The sequence below is a fragment of the Triturus cristatus genome, chromosome 2_1, assembly GCF_964204655.1.
Source record: "Triturus cristatus chromosome 2_1, aTriCri1.1, whole genome shotgun sequence".
In the NCBI taxonomy this organism is placed as follows: Eukaryota; Metazoa; Chordata; class Amphibia; order Caudata; family Salamandridae; genus Triturus; species Triturus cristatus.
In genome coordinates, this window is record NC_140581.1 from 739,596,509 (window position 1) to 739,613,382 (window position 16,874).

General features: G+C 42.0%; 1 protein-coding gene across 3 annotated transcripts in view; it reads left to right on the forward strand.

Moving 5' to 3' along the window:
* PRDM6 (PR/SET domain 6) overlaps nucleotides 1-16,874 on the forward strand; it is a 327,951-nt gene that overhangs the window by 255,459 nt on the left and 55,618 nt on the right. For all 3 annotated transcript variants that reach the window (XM_085640772.1, XM_085640774.1, XM_085640773.1), the window contains exon 6: nucleotides 4,233-4,575. In XM_085640772.1, coding sequence (XP_085496898.1) covers nucleotides 4,233-4,575 — 343 coding nt within the window. The remainder of the gene's footprint in view (nucleotides 1-4,232; nucleotides 4,576-16,874) is intronic.

The window sequence follows — 16,874 nt, forward strand, 5'->3', positions numbered from 1 at the left end:
AAGTAATGCTGGATGGTAAACAGAAGAACACTTGGTTCTCTACTTTTTGGTCATAGGAACTGTAAGCTTGTCAAAGGGCAGTTCACCTTGTAAGCGGCCATGGGCATACATTTGCCTTTCTCTTGCTCCCCAGAGTTTGTCTCTTACATCAACCATTTTTTTCAGCTTAGATTGCCTAGGAAAAATCTGCTGTGCTTGCCTCAAAAGGCAATCACTACTCTCTTTATTTCTCACCTAGATTATGGAAACTCATCATATCTTGGCCTCATTAACGAATCCAGAATATTCAGAATCTGTCATGAAATGCATGTAGAATGCCTTCAGATTTGTTTCTGCTGTTTCTCTGTTAAAATATTTGCTTTTGCTTTCCCCTGAGCTAAGGATTACTTGCAAAGATGTGCACATGGTTGGAAACTCCTCTAAATTACTCAAGTGAAAGCTCAAAAGGAATTTTCCTTCAGCCAAGTATGAACTGCTTCAGGTTCTTTGTTTCCACAGGACAAGGAAGATAGAATGAGCATATAATATTACCATAATGGGGTATGCAGTGGAATGTATCTTTAGGTATAATATTGGAATTGCTTAAATCAGGAAAAATATAAGGCTTGATCATTTCCTCCACACCATTGTGTCCTACATCTCAATACCTGCTGATGGCTTTGCGTTTGTAGAGGATACTGCCAGGAAACACTCTTGTTATAAATAATTTATCATGAGAGTTCATGATTTAGCCTCATGAAACTCTCCTTGAACGGAATGTGGGTTTAATGGTTATAATTATCACCTTTGAGAATGTGAGAATTTGTCCATATGTTTCTTTTATTGTTCTTCAGAACTGTCCAGTCCTTTATAAGATTATGTGGAGAATTGAGCATTTTAGAAACTGGGAAACCCAAATTCTACCTACTTTGCAGAAATTTAATGGTTTTCTCCCTTGTGTTCCTCCTCCAAATTATTTGAAATGCTTTCTAAATCGCTGCAGACTTCAGAAGGGTTGAGACTAGTTTGGTTCCAACAATCACCTACCATCTTCCGTTATGAGGCTGTCAATGAAGGTAACAATTAGTTCAGGTTTCATGTTGATTGTTGTAAGGTAGATATGTGTTACCTGAGGACTGTAAATCACGCTCCAGCTTCTGCAATGTCATCCCAGAATTTATCACCCCCCCCAGCAATCGACTCCAAAAACTACATCTTCCTTGGTGACCTCAACTTCCACCATGATGACCCCAAAGACGGCAACTCCACCAACCTCCTGGAAAGCAGGAGCAACATCGGCCTCACCCAGCTGGTCACCAGCCTCACTCACAGTGCAGGACACATGCTTGACCAATCTTCACTGCCAGTGACAGAGCTAAGTACAGTCATGTCACCGAACTCACCTGCACCGACCACGCCATCATCCACTTCACCAACGCAGGATCCCAGGCCACCGCCACCAGGCCCCCTTGCTCCTCCCACCACAGCTGGAACAAAGTGACTGTGAGCCAATGGGCCTACCCTCAAACACAACTGCAAACAACTGGAAAGAAGATGGTGCACCAGCAGAGACCCTACAGACCGAGCCACCTTCAAATCAGCCCTCAATAATTACCACCAACGCCTCAAGGACACAAAAAGAGACGCCATAGCAGACCGCATCGAAGCAAGCACCAACCACAGCAAGGAACTCTTCAGCATAGTCAGAGAGTTCTCCTGCTTGTCAGCTACCGAGAACTTGATCCCTCTTCCCAGGAACTCTACAACACATGGGTGAACTACTTCCACAGCAAGATCCACGAGCTATACTAACTTCAAACTCCAACCCACCGACCTCTACAACCTCCTCACACCATTGGAAGCCACCCACCCTCTCACCACATGGGAACGGCTCACCACACAGAACTTCACAGCCATCGTGAAATCCATACACTCGGGAGCACCCACAGACCCCTGGCTCCACCATCTCTTCAACCTCTGGAGCAAAGAAATCAGTGTGGCACTCACCTCCATCCTCAACACATCCATCACCCTAGCCACCTTCCCTGATGGATGCAACCTCAAACTCTGGAGCAAAGTAACCAGTGTGGTACTCACATTCATCCTTGATGCATCCATCACTACAGCTGCCTTCCCCGATGGATGGAAATACACAGAGGTCAGGCCTCCTCAAGAAACCCTCTACCGACCAAAGCAAACTCAAGAACTACCACTCCATCTCTCTGCTCCCTTTCCCTGACAAAGTCCTTGAGAAGGCCATCAATCACTAGTTCACCTAACACCTGGAGAGAAACAACTTGCTGGATACCTCAAAGTCCAGCTTCCGTGCCAACGACACCACCGAGACAGCCCTGATCGCTGCCACCGACGACATTAGAACCCTCCTTGATCAGGGTGAAACAGTGGCCCTGATCTTCCTCAACCTCTCAGTGGCGTTCGATACCGTATCCCACCACAACCTCATCAAGAGTATTCACCAAATAGGGATCCAGGGAGACACCCTCAAATGGATCACATCTTTCCTCACAGGACGCACCCAGAAAATCTGGCGACCACCCTTAACCTCGGAGTTCAAGATCTTCATTTGCAGCGACCCTCAGAATTCATCCCTCAAACCGACCCTGTTCAACACCTACCTGACACCACTGGCTGACATCGTCAATACCAATGGCCTCAACATCATATTCTATGCTGATTACACCCAGCTCATCCTCTCACTCACCGCCACCACTAGAACCAACTTCCACAATTCCATGGCGAGTGTCACTGACTGGATGAAGACCAATTGCTGGAAGATCAGCACGGACAATATGGAATGCTGATTTTTGGGAGCAACATCTCCCCGTGAGATGACACCTGGTGGCCTGCCGAACTTGGACCTACACCACCACCGACAGACCATGCCTACAGCCTCAGCATCATCCTGGACAGCAAACTCACCATGAAACACAAGATCAGCACTGTCGCATCTGCCGGATTCCCCACCCTTTGCATGCTCTGAAAGATCTTCAGATGGATCCCCATCAGCACAAGGAAAACTCTCACCAGTTGACTAGCCTATGGAAGTGCGCTCTACACTTGCATTACCACCCAACTCCTGAAGAGACGCCAGACGATAGAGAACTCAGCTGCCAGACATATACTTCACCTCCCCAAGCAGACCCACACTACCCCCCATATCCACCGGCTCCTCATCCAGAAAAGGTGTCAATTCAAGATACTGACACATGCCTACAAAGCCAGCCACGACCAAGGATCAGCATACATCAACCACCTCCTGAATTTCCACCAGCCTTCAAGACACCTGCGCTCGGCCTCCCTTACTTTCTCACACACCCCCGCATCCGCCAAAGCCACAGTGGAGGCCGTTCCTTCTCTTACCTCGCCGCCAACGCCTGGAATGACCTACCCCTTCAAACATCACCATCTCTCATCGAATTTAGAAAGGGACTTAAGACATGGATTTTCGACCGAGCTCAGCGAGACTGCAGCACATGGATACCCTTACGGGTGAGTAGCCGTGCTCTATAAATACTGACTGATTGATTGATTGAACTCCCTTCTCATGGTTTGGCCAACAACAGCACAATGACACTGTTTCTACCCAGCTACCATTTGGAACTAATTTGAATTAGTGAAAGAATAAGTGTGTCACAAAGTGTATTAGGCTTAGCAGATATACATTTATTTTTGGATAATAATATTTTTTGCTTCAATAGTTTTTGCTTTGTGATGCAGACGTCACAGGGAAAGAGAAATATTATTGAAACACAGACCTTGCTGGTACTCACTGTACCAGGAAATAGCTCAATATTACAGTATTTTGGCCACAAAGAAAAAAATTGGTTTCTTAAGCAGGTCAAGGGAGAGCCACACATAATAGATTGCAAGAAAATCTATACAGTGACACCATGGATTGCCTCTTCTTGATCGCGCTTTAACTCTTTTAATGGATTTCTATTTCACCAATCCATTTTATTTCAGCGGGCAACAGATTTATGGCCTGCGCGACTTGTTACAGTGTTGCATAAATAAGTAACATTTACATATTCTGTGACCCCACAGCGCTTTTTATCTAAATGAGGTTGTGCGGTCCATGAAATGTCTGTGAAAGCAAATGTGGTTAGGGTGATAATGCATTTTCCTTTTGAATATAAAGAATTGTTACCTCCTTCTAACTCTTAGCAGTTTATAGGAGTAAGTCTCACAGTCAGGCGTGTAAGCTGACCCATCATCCCTCTTCTGTCTTTCAGTGAACGTTCCCTCGCCTGTCATGGAAGCCATGTCAAGACAAGATGCTCTTCAGCCATTCAGCAAAGCTGGAAAAATACCCTCAACGGCATTGCAGCGTTCCATCGTTTTCCCACAGACTCCATGCTCTAGAAGTTTTTCTCTTCTGGACAAGTCCGGTTCCATCGAGACAGGCTACAACCAGATCAACGTGAAAAACCAGAGGGTTCTTGCAAGTCCCACATCTACAAGCCAACTCAATTCTGAGTTCAGTGACTGGCATCTCTGGAAATGTGGGCAGTGCTTTAAGACTTTCACACAGCGGATCCTCTTACAGATGCACGTCTGCACACAGAACCCGGACAGGTACCACAAATGATGAGCATTGTCATTGGAGCAGAGGATGCCACACTTTCAGGGCCCTTCACATTTAACATGAGCCAGAGTTGGCCCAAAATATATCACTGTGTTTACCCATGAAGCCAGTAGCCAGCCTCAGAAGCAGCATAAATGTACCACTCACTACCCCTGCCTCCTCCTTACCCCCTACTGTGCAGGAATCCTAATGATAGGCTGCTCCTGGGCTATAATACATTTATTTATTTATTTATGCTTCACATTTACGTATTGTGTTTTATATTTTTGTTACATAACATGACCCATGTGATGCTTGTCCTAGATACCATACAATTCATAAGATTAGGGATCATTAATGACAAAAATTAGTTAGTGAGAAGCCCTTTCTTATGAAAAGTCAGAAAAAGAAGACAGACTCGGCCTTTGGATATGATTAATGGAAATAGATTTCCCGTTTATCTTAAAGGGAACAGGTTCTAGCATTTCTTCAGTTCCAAACTCGGACTTTAAAGAAAGCATAATAAATGCTGAAAATTCCCTGTCCACCACACCACATCTCATGAAGTTTGGTTTGACCAAGAGGGTCATGTCTTGTGAGCAAAACCTTGCAAAAAATCGTCTTCGTCCTTTGGTAACTTCAGAATCAGCTGCTGATCTGTATGTCTGTAATTCAGTGTGAAAAGTTTCTGACAGCTGAAACTAAACTTAACCGTAAGTGATGCCTGGCTGAAGTATCAAAGTCCACCCAACTGAGAGTACACCTGTGCTGTGAGAGTATGCCTGCCACCTGACTCTGGCACCAATATCACACCTGAAGTTGCCCAGCCTAGATTGAGTTCTGGAAAAATCCTCAATGAGGGCTCCCTTGAGTGGAATTTGTCTACATTTGCAGCTGCTGGGAACATCCAATGTAGAAACGAGAACCCTGCTCAAGGTACCCTGTTAATGACATTTACAGACATATTGTCAATGTTGCTTCAGCCCTCCTTTGCCGAGAAAACTGCACATGACAGTTGGATCTCGTGTACACTCTCCCTTCCTTCGAATCAAAAGAGGGATGTGCACTAAAACAATATAAATAACAAGAAAGTGCCCTTCTTTTTGAGCCCCAGCGCCAGTAACGGCTCGTGGAGGGAGTGCTGCAGGGCGGTGGGGCGGGGGGGGTGGGGAGGAGCAGGGTGGGGGTAGTAAACTACAGAATACGGCCGAACGGAGGTAAGTAAACAAAGAAATAAATAAAAACGAATTTCATTGCACGCGCTGCATCGCATTTGGCAATGCAGCGCGCGCAATGAAATTCGTTTTATTTATTTATTTGTTTGCTTACCTCTGTTCGGCCGTATTCCATAATTTACTACACCCACCCTTCTCCTCCCCTGACCGCCTCACTGCCCCGCAGCACTCCCTCCACGAGTCGCTACTGCCCAGCACCCACTCTCTAAGCCACACATGCCATTTCTTTGTATACCTACCCCTATAATATGAAGACCTGTCACCTCTGTGTTTGTGTGCATTCTAACAACATCCTGCTTCTGTTTGTTGTGGAAGCATCCTTATATGTGGTTCTTAACCCCTTCGCCGTGGCAGGAATTCCGCCGCGGCGCTGGGGGGGTTTGGGGGCAGTTGCGGTGCAGCTGTGCTCGTGACGGAACCACTCCGTCACGAGTCACGGGTGAGCTGTACTCATGACGGGGTGGTTCCATCAAGACTCCGCCCACTGTGCTAATCGCCCGCACAGGCGGGTAATTAGCGCCGCGTGGGCGGAGCGGCCGCCAACGGCCGCAGCATGACGGAACCACTCCGTCATGAGCACAGCGCACCCGTGGCTCATGACGGAGTGGTTCCGTCATGAGCACGGAAAGGGTTAAGGTCAGACTTGGCATAGCCCAGCATGCAACTAAAGCGGTCCAGTTTAATGCAATATACCACATTCTCTTGAAGGTGCTAGTTACAAACTGGTTGGCTTAATAAACCCAGCGGTATTCAGACTAAATATTGAAATTTTTATATTGACCTACATAAATATCGAGCTGGAAGTATCGTCGTACAGAAATACAGTCTGCAAGAATATAGAGGACAAGAATATTGATTTTAAGGTAAATAATATCGAAGTTAAAAATATAGAAAGTGTTGATTACAATAATATCTATGTTGGTAATATCGATGTTAAAAATATAATTGGAAAGAATATCGATTTTTTATTATTTTATGTATTTTATTATATCTTTTAATTGTATATGTTCTAAATTGTTTGTATAAATATTGTTAATGATTTTAATATAGTTTGTAAATTTTTAGTAGTTTTTAAATTTAATGTAATTGTGTTTTGTCATTTTATTTACCATAGCGGTTTATGGGGTTTATAGGGGTACAGGGTGGGAAGTAAATTAATTATAATGAATTCATAATTAATTATACATTAATATTAATTATTTAATTGACAATTATGGTACTTGTATAATTACATTTTTTGAAAGTAAGTTTTAAGTGTGGGTTGTGGATTTTCTAGGGGTATAGGGTGGGTAGTACGTTAATTATAATGAATTAATCAATATTAATTATTATAATTAATTATTTAATTGATAATTAATTATGTAAATAATGAAAAACATGTATTTGTAATTTTTTTATTTGATGTAGTTTGTTGTTTTTGTATGGGTAAAGGGTGTGCAGGAAATTAATTATAATATGTTTTCATTAATGTTAAATCATAGTAATTATTTAATTGATAATTAATTATGTAAATTGTGCAATTAAGATATCGTTTGCGTTATATATTAGCTGTGAGTTATATTTGTAGGGGTAAATGGTGGGGAGTTAATTAAATACAATTAAATAGTTAAATATTTAACTATTAATTGTTTAATTGATAATTAATTATGTAAATTATGTAATTAACATTTTTATATAAATATACATTAGCTGCAGGTTGTTGGTTTTGTGAAGTTAAAGGGTGGGAAGGTAATGAAATATAATTATTTTACTGGTAGATAATTAATATTAATATTTGAAACGATAATTAATTATGTAAAATGTGTAAATATAATTCAGAAAATATATTTTAGGTGTGTGTTGTGTAGTTTGTATAGGTATAGGTTTGAAAGTTACTTAATAACACATTTAAAAAAAGAGTTAAATATTTATTTTCCATTGTGTTTATATTATGTTATGTGTTAATTGTGCTTTTTAATTTTAAATAACTTTGTAGTTATTTGTTGTTATTGTTTTGGGAATGTAGGGCATCATTACGATGCCAGCGGGACTGTCACTAACAGGCTGTCGGTGGCGGTCCCACTGACAGACAGCTCTTCGGGCCAGTCGCCTCATTACTATGAATGCGGTTGGACCCTTGTCTGTGGAGGGACGAACCGCTGCCTCCGACAGGATCTACTGATCCAGACGGTACGGCGGTCAGAATCGTGATCCTGAATGAATTTTACCCCTCCGCAATCCAACACTTTCCTTACTGTTGCACTGACTGGAGTGGAAATAGTAAATTTTACCCCGCCATAATCCAACACTTTCCATACTGTTGCAGTGACTGGAGTGGGAATAGTACATTTTACACCTGTGCAATCCAGCGCTTTCTCTACTGTTATATTTGTTGCAGTGGGAATAGTAATTTGTACTTTTCCTGAGTCCAATGATTTCTCTACTGTTTTAAAAATTGGAGTGGGTATGCTATCTGTATTATTTATAATATTTATAGTTTAGATTCTATAAATAAAATTTATATTATTATTAATTAGTAATGTTTTTTATATTTTTAGTAACTTTACATTTTTATATTATTACTTTTGTCCTTTGTAATTAAATTGGTATGTTCTGTAATTTTTTTATGTTATTGGGTATATGTGTGTGTATATGTATATATCTATGTATATTTATATATATATATATATATATATATATATACATATTTATATATATATATATATATATATATATAAATAAAAACTAGTAAATCATGATATAAATTAAAATTATTTGTTTAAAATTAAATATATGTAATTAAATGTATATATTAATATATATGTATGATTAATTGTTTTACTAAGTATAATAGTTATAATATACCTGTTACTTTTTAATATATTTATTTTATTTATGTGCATATACATATAAATTATATCTTTGACAATGATATTAGTGACAGCAATATATATTTTTTATATTTTTGTCATTTACATTACAAGTATAAGAAATCAATTATTTTGGGGTCGATATTTTTGTAGCCCGATGTTAGATAATATGTCAGTGAACCGAACCATGCACAGGATTTTGAACTTAACTCTTTAGCCAGCCTGGAGTCAGTGACCTGTTTGAGGGAAGGCAAGATTGACCTACCCTGGTCATTTCTTTTGGTGACATAGGGCCTAATTACGATGGCGGTGCGACCGCCACATCAGGCCCTCGGTGGCTGTCCCACTGCCATCCAGCCCATTGAATCCAACCGTCGCATTAGGATGCAGGCGGTCGGATCTCGGCTGACGGGGGGAGAGACGGCCAGGACCGACAGGATCAAGGATCCTGTCTGTGCGGCGGTTGGACTCCTATTCCCTACAATGGGGCGATGCCTGCTTAGGCACCGCTGTAGTAATTAAGATGCCCCTTTCCGTCGGCCCTTTCATGGGGGTTAACCTGCCATGAAAAGGCAGGTGGACAGTAACTATGGGAGGCCCTAACAGGGTCCTCTTTCCCCCTGGCCCTCCGCTGTGGGCCCTGGGAGGGACCTAAGGTGCCCCCCTAAACATCCCCATACCATGTCGCAGGCACCGCATGGTGTCTGCCACATAAAGCAGGGATATTTAAAATGTGTATATTTTGTACTGTGGCGTGTGCTGCACCCCACAGCACACGCAACAATGCAAAGTATACACACTGAGACCGCCTTGAAGGTGGACGCATCGTAATGCGAGCAGTGGGACCGTCGACTTATTGTTGGGCAGTCTGTTACTACAGATGGCATAGGTGAGGTTTACACATATATTTCCAGGCGTATGACATGCTTACTCACACAAAAATATTGATTTAAGGGCCTTTGTTTCTCCTGGAAATTCGTGCCTATGTCACAGCTACGTCTGAGTAAAGAGTACTATGTAAATATGCACTGAAAGACTTTGTCAGTCGGGCCCAATGACTGTGAAACCCTTTTCTGAGTAGGTGGGACACAAGCATCACAGAACATACATATGAGTAAAAGCTATAAAGCACCATACAAAACCACATTCATTGTAACAAGAAAGGGAGCAGAAACATTAGGGAAATATATATATACATATATATATATATATATATATATATATATATATATATATATATATATATATATATATATATATATAGAGAGAGAGAGAGAGAGAGAGAGAGAGAGAGAGAGAGAGAGAGAGAGAGAGAGAGAGAGAGAGAGAGATAGAGAGGGATGGCAACCACAGGCATGTAGATATAGGTTTGACCTAATTTATATCACATTTTTTGCTCTCCGAATCTCTTACAGTACTGTAAGTGTTGCTGCTCTTTTAAAACTGAGTAATGAAGGGGTGAAGGTCATGTGGCTATGCAAAAACCTATTATAAATAGCACAGTAACTTCGTGCTAACTTGTAAATTGATATATGGAATAGGTATAATAGATTAACCTTAAAAAAAGTATCTAGGTAGCCTAAGTGAGATAATCCCCACACTAGTTTTCTTGACTCCTTCGGGCTCCCAGAGTATGTTTCTTTGTGACCTTTAACTTAAGCAATGGTCATAATAAAGCTGGAAATGTACAGGGAAAATAAAAGGCAGCCTTCCTTTGCTTCTCCCTTAACTTAATTTCTTGGGGTCATTTACTTCATGTTTTGACCCTTCGCAGCTCACTATGGGGCATATTAACAAGGAACAGGGAAAATTAACGCTAAGGGCGCTTAGCGTTAATTTTATTAATTTAACGCCCGCTATCGCTGGATAATATCGCCTGGTTATCGTGTTATTAACAACGCTAACCGTCTAGGCGATAAAATATCCAGCGATAGCGGCATTTTGGGAGGGTATTGCTAGTAATGCAGCGATAAAACTACAAGGATAGGGATATCCTTGTTGATAGCCCATGGTGGATTTAGCCATGTAATCCACCTCCCGTTGGATTACATGGCTAAGTCTGAAAATTAGCAGACGTAAAAAAGCAGCGTTAACCGTGGTTAGCGCTGCTTTTTTTGTCTCTAACAGGGTTAGCGTGAAGCTTGATAATAGGAGAAATGTCGCTTAGCAACATTTCTCCTATTATTTTGCTCTGGAACGCCCACTTTGCATCTCATTAGAGATGCAAAGGGAAACGTAGTGAAAAAGGGTGCTAACATGCGATTTTGCGTGTTAGCACCCTGTTGTTGATAGGACGATATTTTTATCTCTGCTTCTTTGGCTTTTAAAGCCAAAAAAGCGGAGAAACAGCCCTTGTTGATATGCCCCTAGGTCTCATTTACATTTTCATGCTTACCTAGTCTTTTTTTTATGGGCAGTCTAAGATACAAACAGCACAAAGTATTATATCCCATTAAATCTATAATGTAATTTATGTGAACTTAATATTTTCAGATCTGTATGAATGATGGACCTAAAAGTAGATAGTGGTTAAAATACACTCTACAGTTCAACTCTTCTGTACTTATGAGTTCATAGTTGGGAAGCTACTGGATTTACAAATTAAGAGATTTGTCTAAAGTCGCAGAGATTAGAAATGACCTTGGGAGGCACCCACGAAGTAAAGGCTCTTTGCCCAGTCATTTAGAAATGAGTTGAATCCTAAACCACCTCTGGCTACAAAATAACGCGTATATTACACAACCAGCACAATAGCCTTCTCCAAAACACACATCCTTCATCAGATCTCTCTAAAAACGGAAAGCACGTTGTTCATTCACCAGTACCAGCAAGCAAAGTGCACCAGTACTAAAACACATCCTGCAAAAGAAAGCAGGTATGCAACACACTGTCTGCATCGGGACATGCAGCCAATAACAATCCTATACTACAAATCATATTTTACATTAAAATCCTCCTACAACAGAACCTATCTTCCACACCCGATGACTCTTGCTATGCAGAATATTCATGACTAAATATCGCACCACTTGAATAAAACAACAGACAGCCTGACAAGAGAAAGCACTCCTACTTCAGAGCACCTCTACTACCCCCTCAACAAATATCTGAAAAGGACTACTTATGCCACATCTGAGCATAAATCCAGCATCATAACACAATTCCTACACAAAAATACACATTACACATCCTGCACCAGAACACACGTGCTGAATGAGAACTCACACCATTCACTACATCACACCTCTTACGATGATACACACATACTGCAGCAGAACACGCCTGCCACAGAAGAACAGACATCCCACACCACAACACTGCTGCTAATCAGAAGACATATTATCCAAGACTACAAATAAGGCACGTTATTCCAAAAGATATAGTAAATGCAAGAGTACGCCTTTTGCAAAATATTCTTCCTAGAGCACAACACGCCTATACTAGAACATGCTTCCTTCACAAAATAACAACTAACACATCCTACAGCAGAGCACACGTCAGACAGCAAAACATATCTCCAACATAGAACATGCAGCATATAGAGAGAAACTGCTCTCTGCAGCTGAACCTTATTTTCTAAAAATATAACACCAGTCACAAAGAAACTCATCCTACATTAAAAATATATCTACTAACTGGTTGTATGTCAGAATATCGACCAAAAAAATATTGTGCTTAAACATTAGCGTCCGATATGCCATCTGTGGTTCGTTTAATCTCAACTCGAGATATTCAGGCTAGTTTCTGAGTCCACCCGGTTCGTATTTTTGCAGTGCCTTGGGTCGTGGATCGCCTGTCCTATCCTCTTTCTCTCTCTCATTTCAAACCTTTCTATCTTTTCCTCCTGCACCTACTTCTCTATCAAAAATCTAGCCAGCAGGGTGGAAACCGCATAAACAGTAATGTACTAGTGTTCTCTGCCAGTCTTGGTTAACCATGCAACAGCATTTGTGATTGTATACAATTTATTAAAAAAATAAAAAAATAAAAAATATTGTGCTACAAAAATAGTCCTACAAAAATATTTCTTTTTATGATATTGGGAAGGTAGGTATTTGGGATAGAAAAGATCCCCAACGCAAAGAGTGTGCACACACAGTGTATTTTCCAAAGCCGGTCCCTGACTTTTGTTTTTTTTTTGTTCTCAGCACACATGGCAATCATACCTGTGGCTGAAGGCCCACCGAAACACACCGTGTGACTCGGAGATGAGCTCAGTGGTCTGGAGGTTCACCTCATATGTATCATCCTTGTTTGAGTGTGACTACCGTCAGCTCATTGGGCTGTGGAGAAGGGACCGTGGTGACAGCAACAGATTATAGTGGTAATACAAGTATTTGTACTTGTTGCTTGCAAGGTAGAGCTGCCTACTAGGCTCTCCACTGTGATTTAATTGGTCTGCTAGCCTACTGCCAAAAGGTCCTTTCCTCCATATATGTGGGCTGGGGCACCCCAGGAATCCATTTTGTTTTTCTCCACTGGAGTTGTACTTAAAATGAAGGTTGAAGAGTGCTCTGGCAGCAGTGTGAATTGCAAGTCTTCTTCAAAGCATTCCTGAGGTTATTTGTAGTGGACTAGACTAGGGTGTAGAGGGTAAGAGACATATGGTCCCTTTATAGTGTTGAGAAAATCTTTGCCCCTTCCTGCACCATTCTACCCCAGAGGTGTTACGCCCAACGAGATGAGAGATAGTTTAGTGAGGAAGCCTCTCCATCTTTTGTGCCTTTGTTTTTGGTCTTCCCTGTCAATGATCTCCACTTCCACCCTACATTCCTAATGACATTAGAGGACAAAAACCTTTCAGACCTGTCTAGGAGCGACACACAAAAGTCAGGAACTGCTTGAAACTGGTTCCAAAGCTGGACCAGCAGAATGCTAAAACTCTGTCTGTAAATTATGCATAAGTATGGGGAAGAATTCACAAGTTGGGGAGTCAAGATTTCCTTTCAAGTAGTAGAGTCTGACAAACTCTTTTGTGCTCCAGGGTTGAGGTTGCTGGCTACAATCAGCAGAGCTAATGATAACTTGCGCCCCCGCCACGCACTGCTTATGATCTCACATATTACATCACTCATGATATGTTCTCTGATATCTTTTATGACATCACTGATGACATCTCAAATGACATCACTTATGACATCATCTAATGAGTGTGTTATAGTTTGTTCTAAAGTTTACATAGTGGAGGGTAGCTACCATATTACTTTTCTACCTAATTTTGTACAGCTTGTGTCCAGCTAAAGGATGTAAGTGTTTTTCAGAACGCATGTGCTTCTAATGCATCTTAGGTGTGTAGAGGTATTGAACTCTTTATACATTTTTGTATTGAAGTGTAACTCTGTGTGCATATAGCAGTTGACAGCTTGTGTCCAGTGTGTTCCACACAGGTTTTTTGTTTTTTCAGAAGAAGATTCCAACAGGGTATAGATTCTAAGTAGTAGATACTAAAGGGCTTACATACAAATCCATTGTGCTGCCGGTTCATCACTTTTTTTGATGCACCGGTGGCGCAGAGTGCAGACCCATATCTATAAGGCCTCGCAAAGCAACTTTGCATGGTTTTTCAATGGCCTTGTAGATATGGAGTAAGGCAAAGCAGCGCAAGACGATGCGTTGCCTTACTCTGCACCAAAGAGCTATTCCATGGCCATTGCAGTGGGTGTTCCTATGCACAATCCATGGATTTTGATGCTTTCCCAGATTTACAAGGAATTGTAAACCTCGGAATGTGTCAAAAGCCTACGCCTCCCTCCTTGATTTTCTCATTTTTGTGTGTGCTGCATTCTGCAGGAGACAGAGAAGGAAGAAAAGCACCTCTATTGTTTGTTTTTGTGGAGGAAGGTGTTCCTTCCTGCACAAAAACAACCATTTCTACAATGCAGGCACCCTTGCACCATGGTGCAAGGGTGCATGCATTGGCGCAAGGCAGCCAAAAACAGTGGCAGAGCAGTGGGAAAGCTTAGGAATGTAATGCATGTCATAGAATCGACGCACTCCTGCCCTTTCCTTTTGACACAGGACTGCACAGCAAAGTGACTTACTGTGCTGCCCTGCATCAAGTTATTATGCCGAATCGTCTCAGCATGACAATTTCTATATAACATAGAAGACTGTGTGCATCAGGTACTAACCTATGTACATGTGCTTCTTTGTTTCAGAAGATGGGCTATTGGTAACGTTTCAGCACAGTATGAAGGCAGCACGTAGTATAATCTTTAGCACCTTCAGACCTTGGATATTTTGAGCGAATGGTGTCTTTTTGACAAGTGTTGCATAGAGTGTACATGTTGTTAGTAGATACTTTTAAATACTCTGCAGTGTATTTCTCCTGAGAGTTTCACTGTTTATCAACAGTGTGCTACAGAGTAAACTTTTCCCATAGAGAAAACACTGTTAAAATATCTACTTTTCTACTCATATCAGCTTCACTTCTCAATGTAGGCTTGGTGACTGTTAGGGGTTTGATAAAGATAAAAACTGTCTGTAGTAGGGCATACATTTTGGAACAGACGTTGAGTATCTTGAGCATCTCGGCATTCTCTGAAAGTTGTATTCATATTGAACACTGTGTGCAATGAGGGATTCCCATATATCTGTGGTTGGTTGTTAATGTGAACTGTGCTAGCCATGAAGTTTATGGTATAGGGCCAATGTTGCACATAACACATGCTTGCAACACCTAAGGGAGTTGTATCTGTGGTGGCATTAATAATGCTTTATAACATTCTGAGCTATTCTATATGTACTTTCATTCCTCTAATTCCATACTAGTTTATTGAGGAATGTGTACAAAAGAAGCTTGGATGATGTCCTCAGTCATGTCAGTCATGTCATCAATAATGTAATTGGAGATGCCATCAATGATTTCATAAATGATGTCATAAAACTTGTCATGAGTGATGTAAGATGTAAGGTCATAAGCAGACGTTGGCGGGGGTGCAAGTTATAGTAAGCAGTGATAACTGTAACTGGTGAATTTCTGTTTTTTTTAGTTCAAAACGCTAATGTTCTCACTGCTAAAATTCACGTAACTATAGCGTTACATTACCTTTTGTTTTTTTCAGTGAATTTCTTAGATCTTTTAATCACACCTAACTATAACATTACTTTAACCTTTGGCTTTTTCAGTGAATTTCTAGTTTTTTTTTAATGTAAAATAATATTTTATCACCATACGTAAAGCCAGCCCCCAGATACACATGGCTGAAGGCCTTGCATGGTGGGGGGTTGGCCACAGGGCCTGGCTTGTGGTCAGACCCTGCAGCAAAGCCCCAACAGGCAGCCAACCCCATGCCGTGTACAGCCTTTTGTCATGCGCAGCGTGGGTTTGGCCGCAGTGCCTGACTTCAAGACAGGCCCTGCATCCAATTCCCCACAGGCAGCCACCCAGAGCGAGCCAACCCAAGGTTAGCCGCAGGACCTGTCTTGCAGCCAGGCCCTGTGGTCAAACCCCCAGCAGGCTACTAACCCCACACTGCACACAGCGCAGGATTGGCTTTCAGGCTCAGGGGACGCCATCCTATGGGGCAAAACATATATATTTAGGAGAGGGGGGCATGCAGTCTCCTCCCCAACACTCAATTGGCCTCGGGGATCCCATCGCCAGTTCCAATGAAAAGGGGAAGGGGCTGCATGACTCCCCTACCCAAACCTTCTTGGGTCCCCGGGGACCCCATCCCCTGGGGCCAAAAGCTTTAAGGGAAGGGGGGGGCATGCCGCTCCCTGCCTCAAGACTTATTAGGCCCTGGAGACCCCATCCGTCAGGGCCTTATTTTTCTAAAAAAAGGGGAGTGGGGCATGTGGCCTCCCTCCCCAAGCCTTATTAGGTCGTGGGTACCCAATCCCACAGGGCTTTAAGTAGGGTCATGTGGTTACATGACCCCACTCCTCGAGCCTCATTAGACTCTAGGGACCCCATCGTCCAAAGCCACATTTTTTTTTAAAGGAGAGGGGGCTGTGGGGCCTCTCCATGAACCTCATTAGGTTCTGTGGACCCCATCCCCCAGGGCATTAACTATTTTAAAGGGGAGGAAGGCCACATGCCCCCCTCTCCAAACTTCATTAGGCCCTGGGGACACTGTCCCCCAGGCCCAATTTTTTTAGTAAAGGGGAGGGGGTTGCGTGCCCACTCTCTGAGCTTCATTTCACCCTGCGGACCACATCCCCTAGGGCCTTAACTATTTTTAAGGGGATGGGGGACATGTGATTCCCCCCTCCATTAGCTTT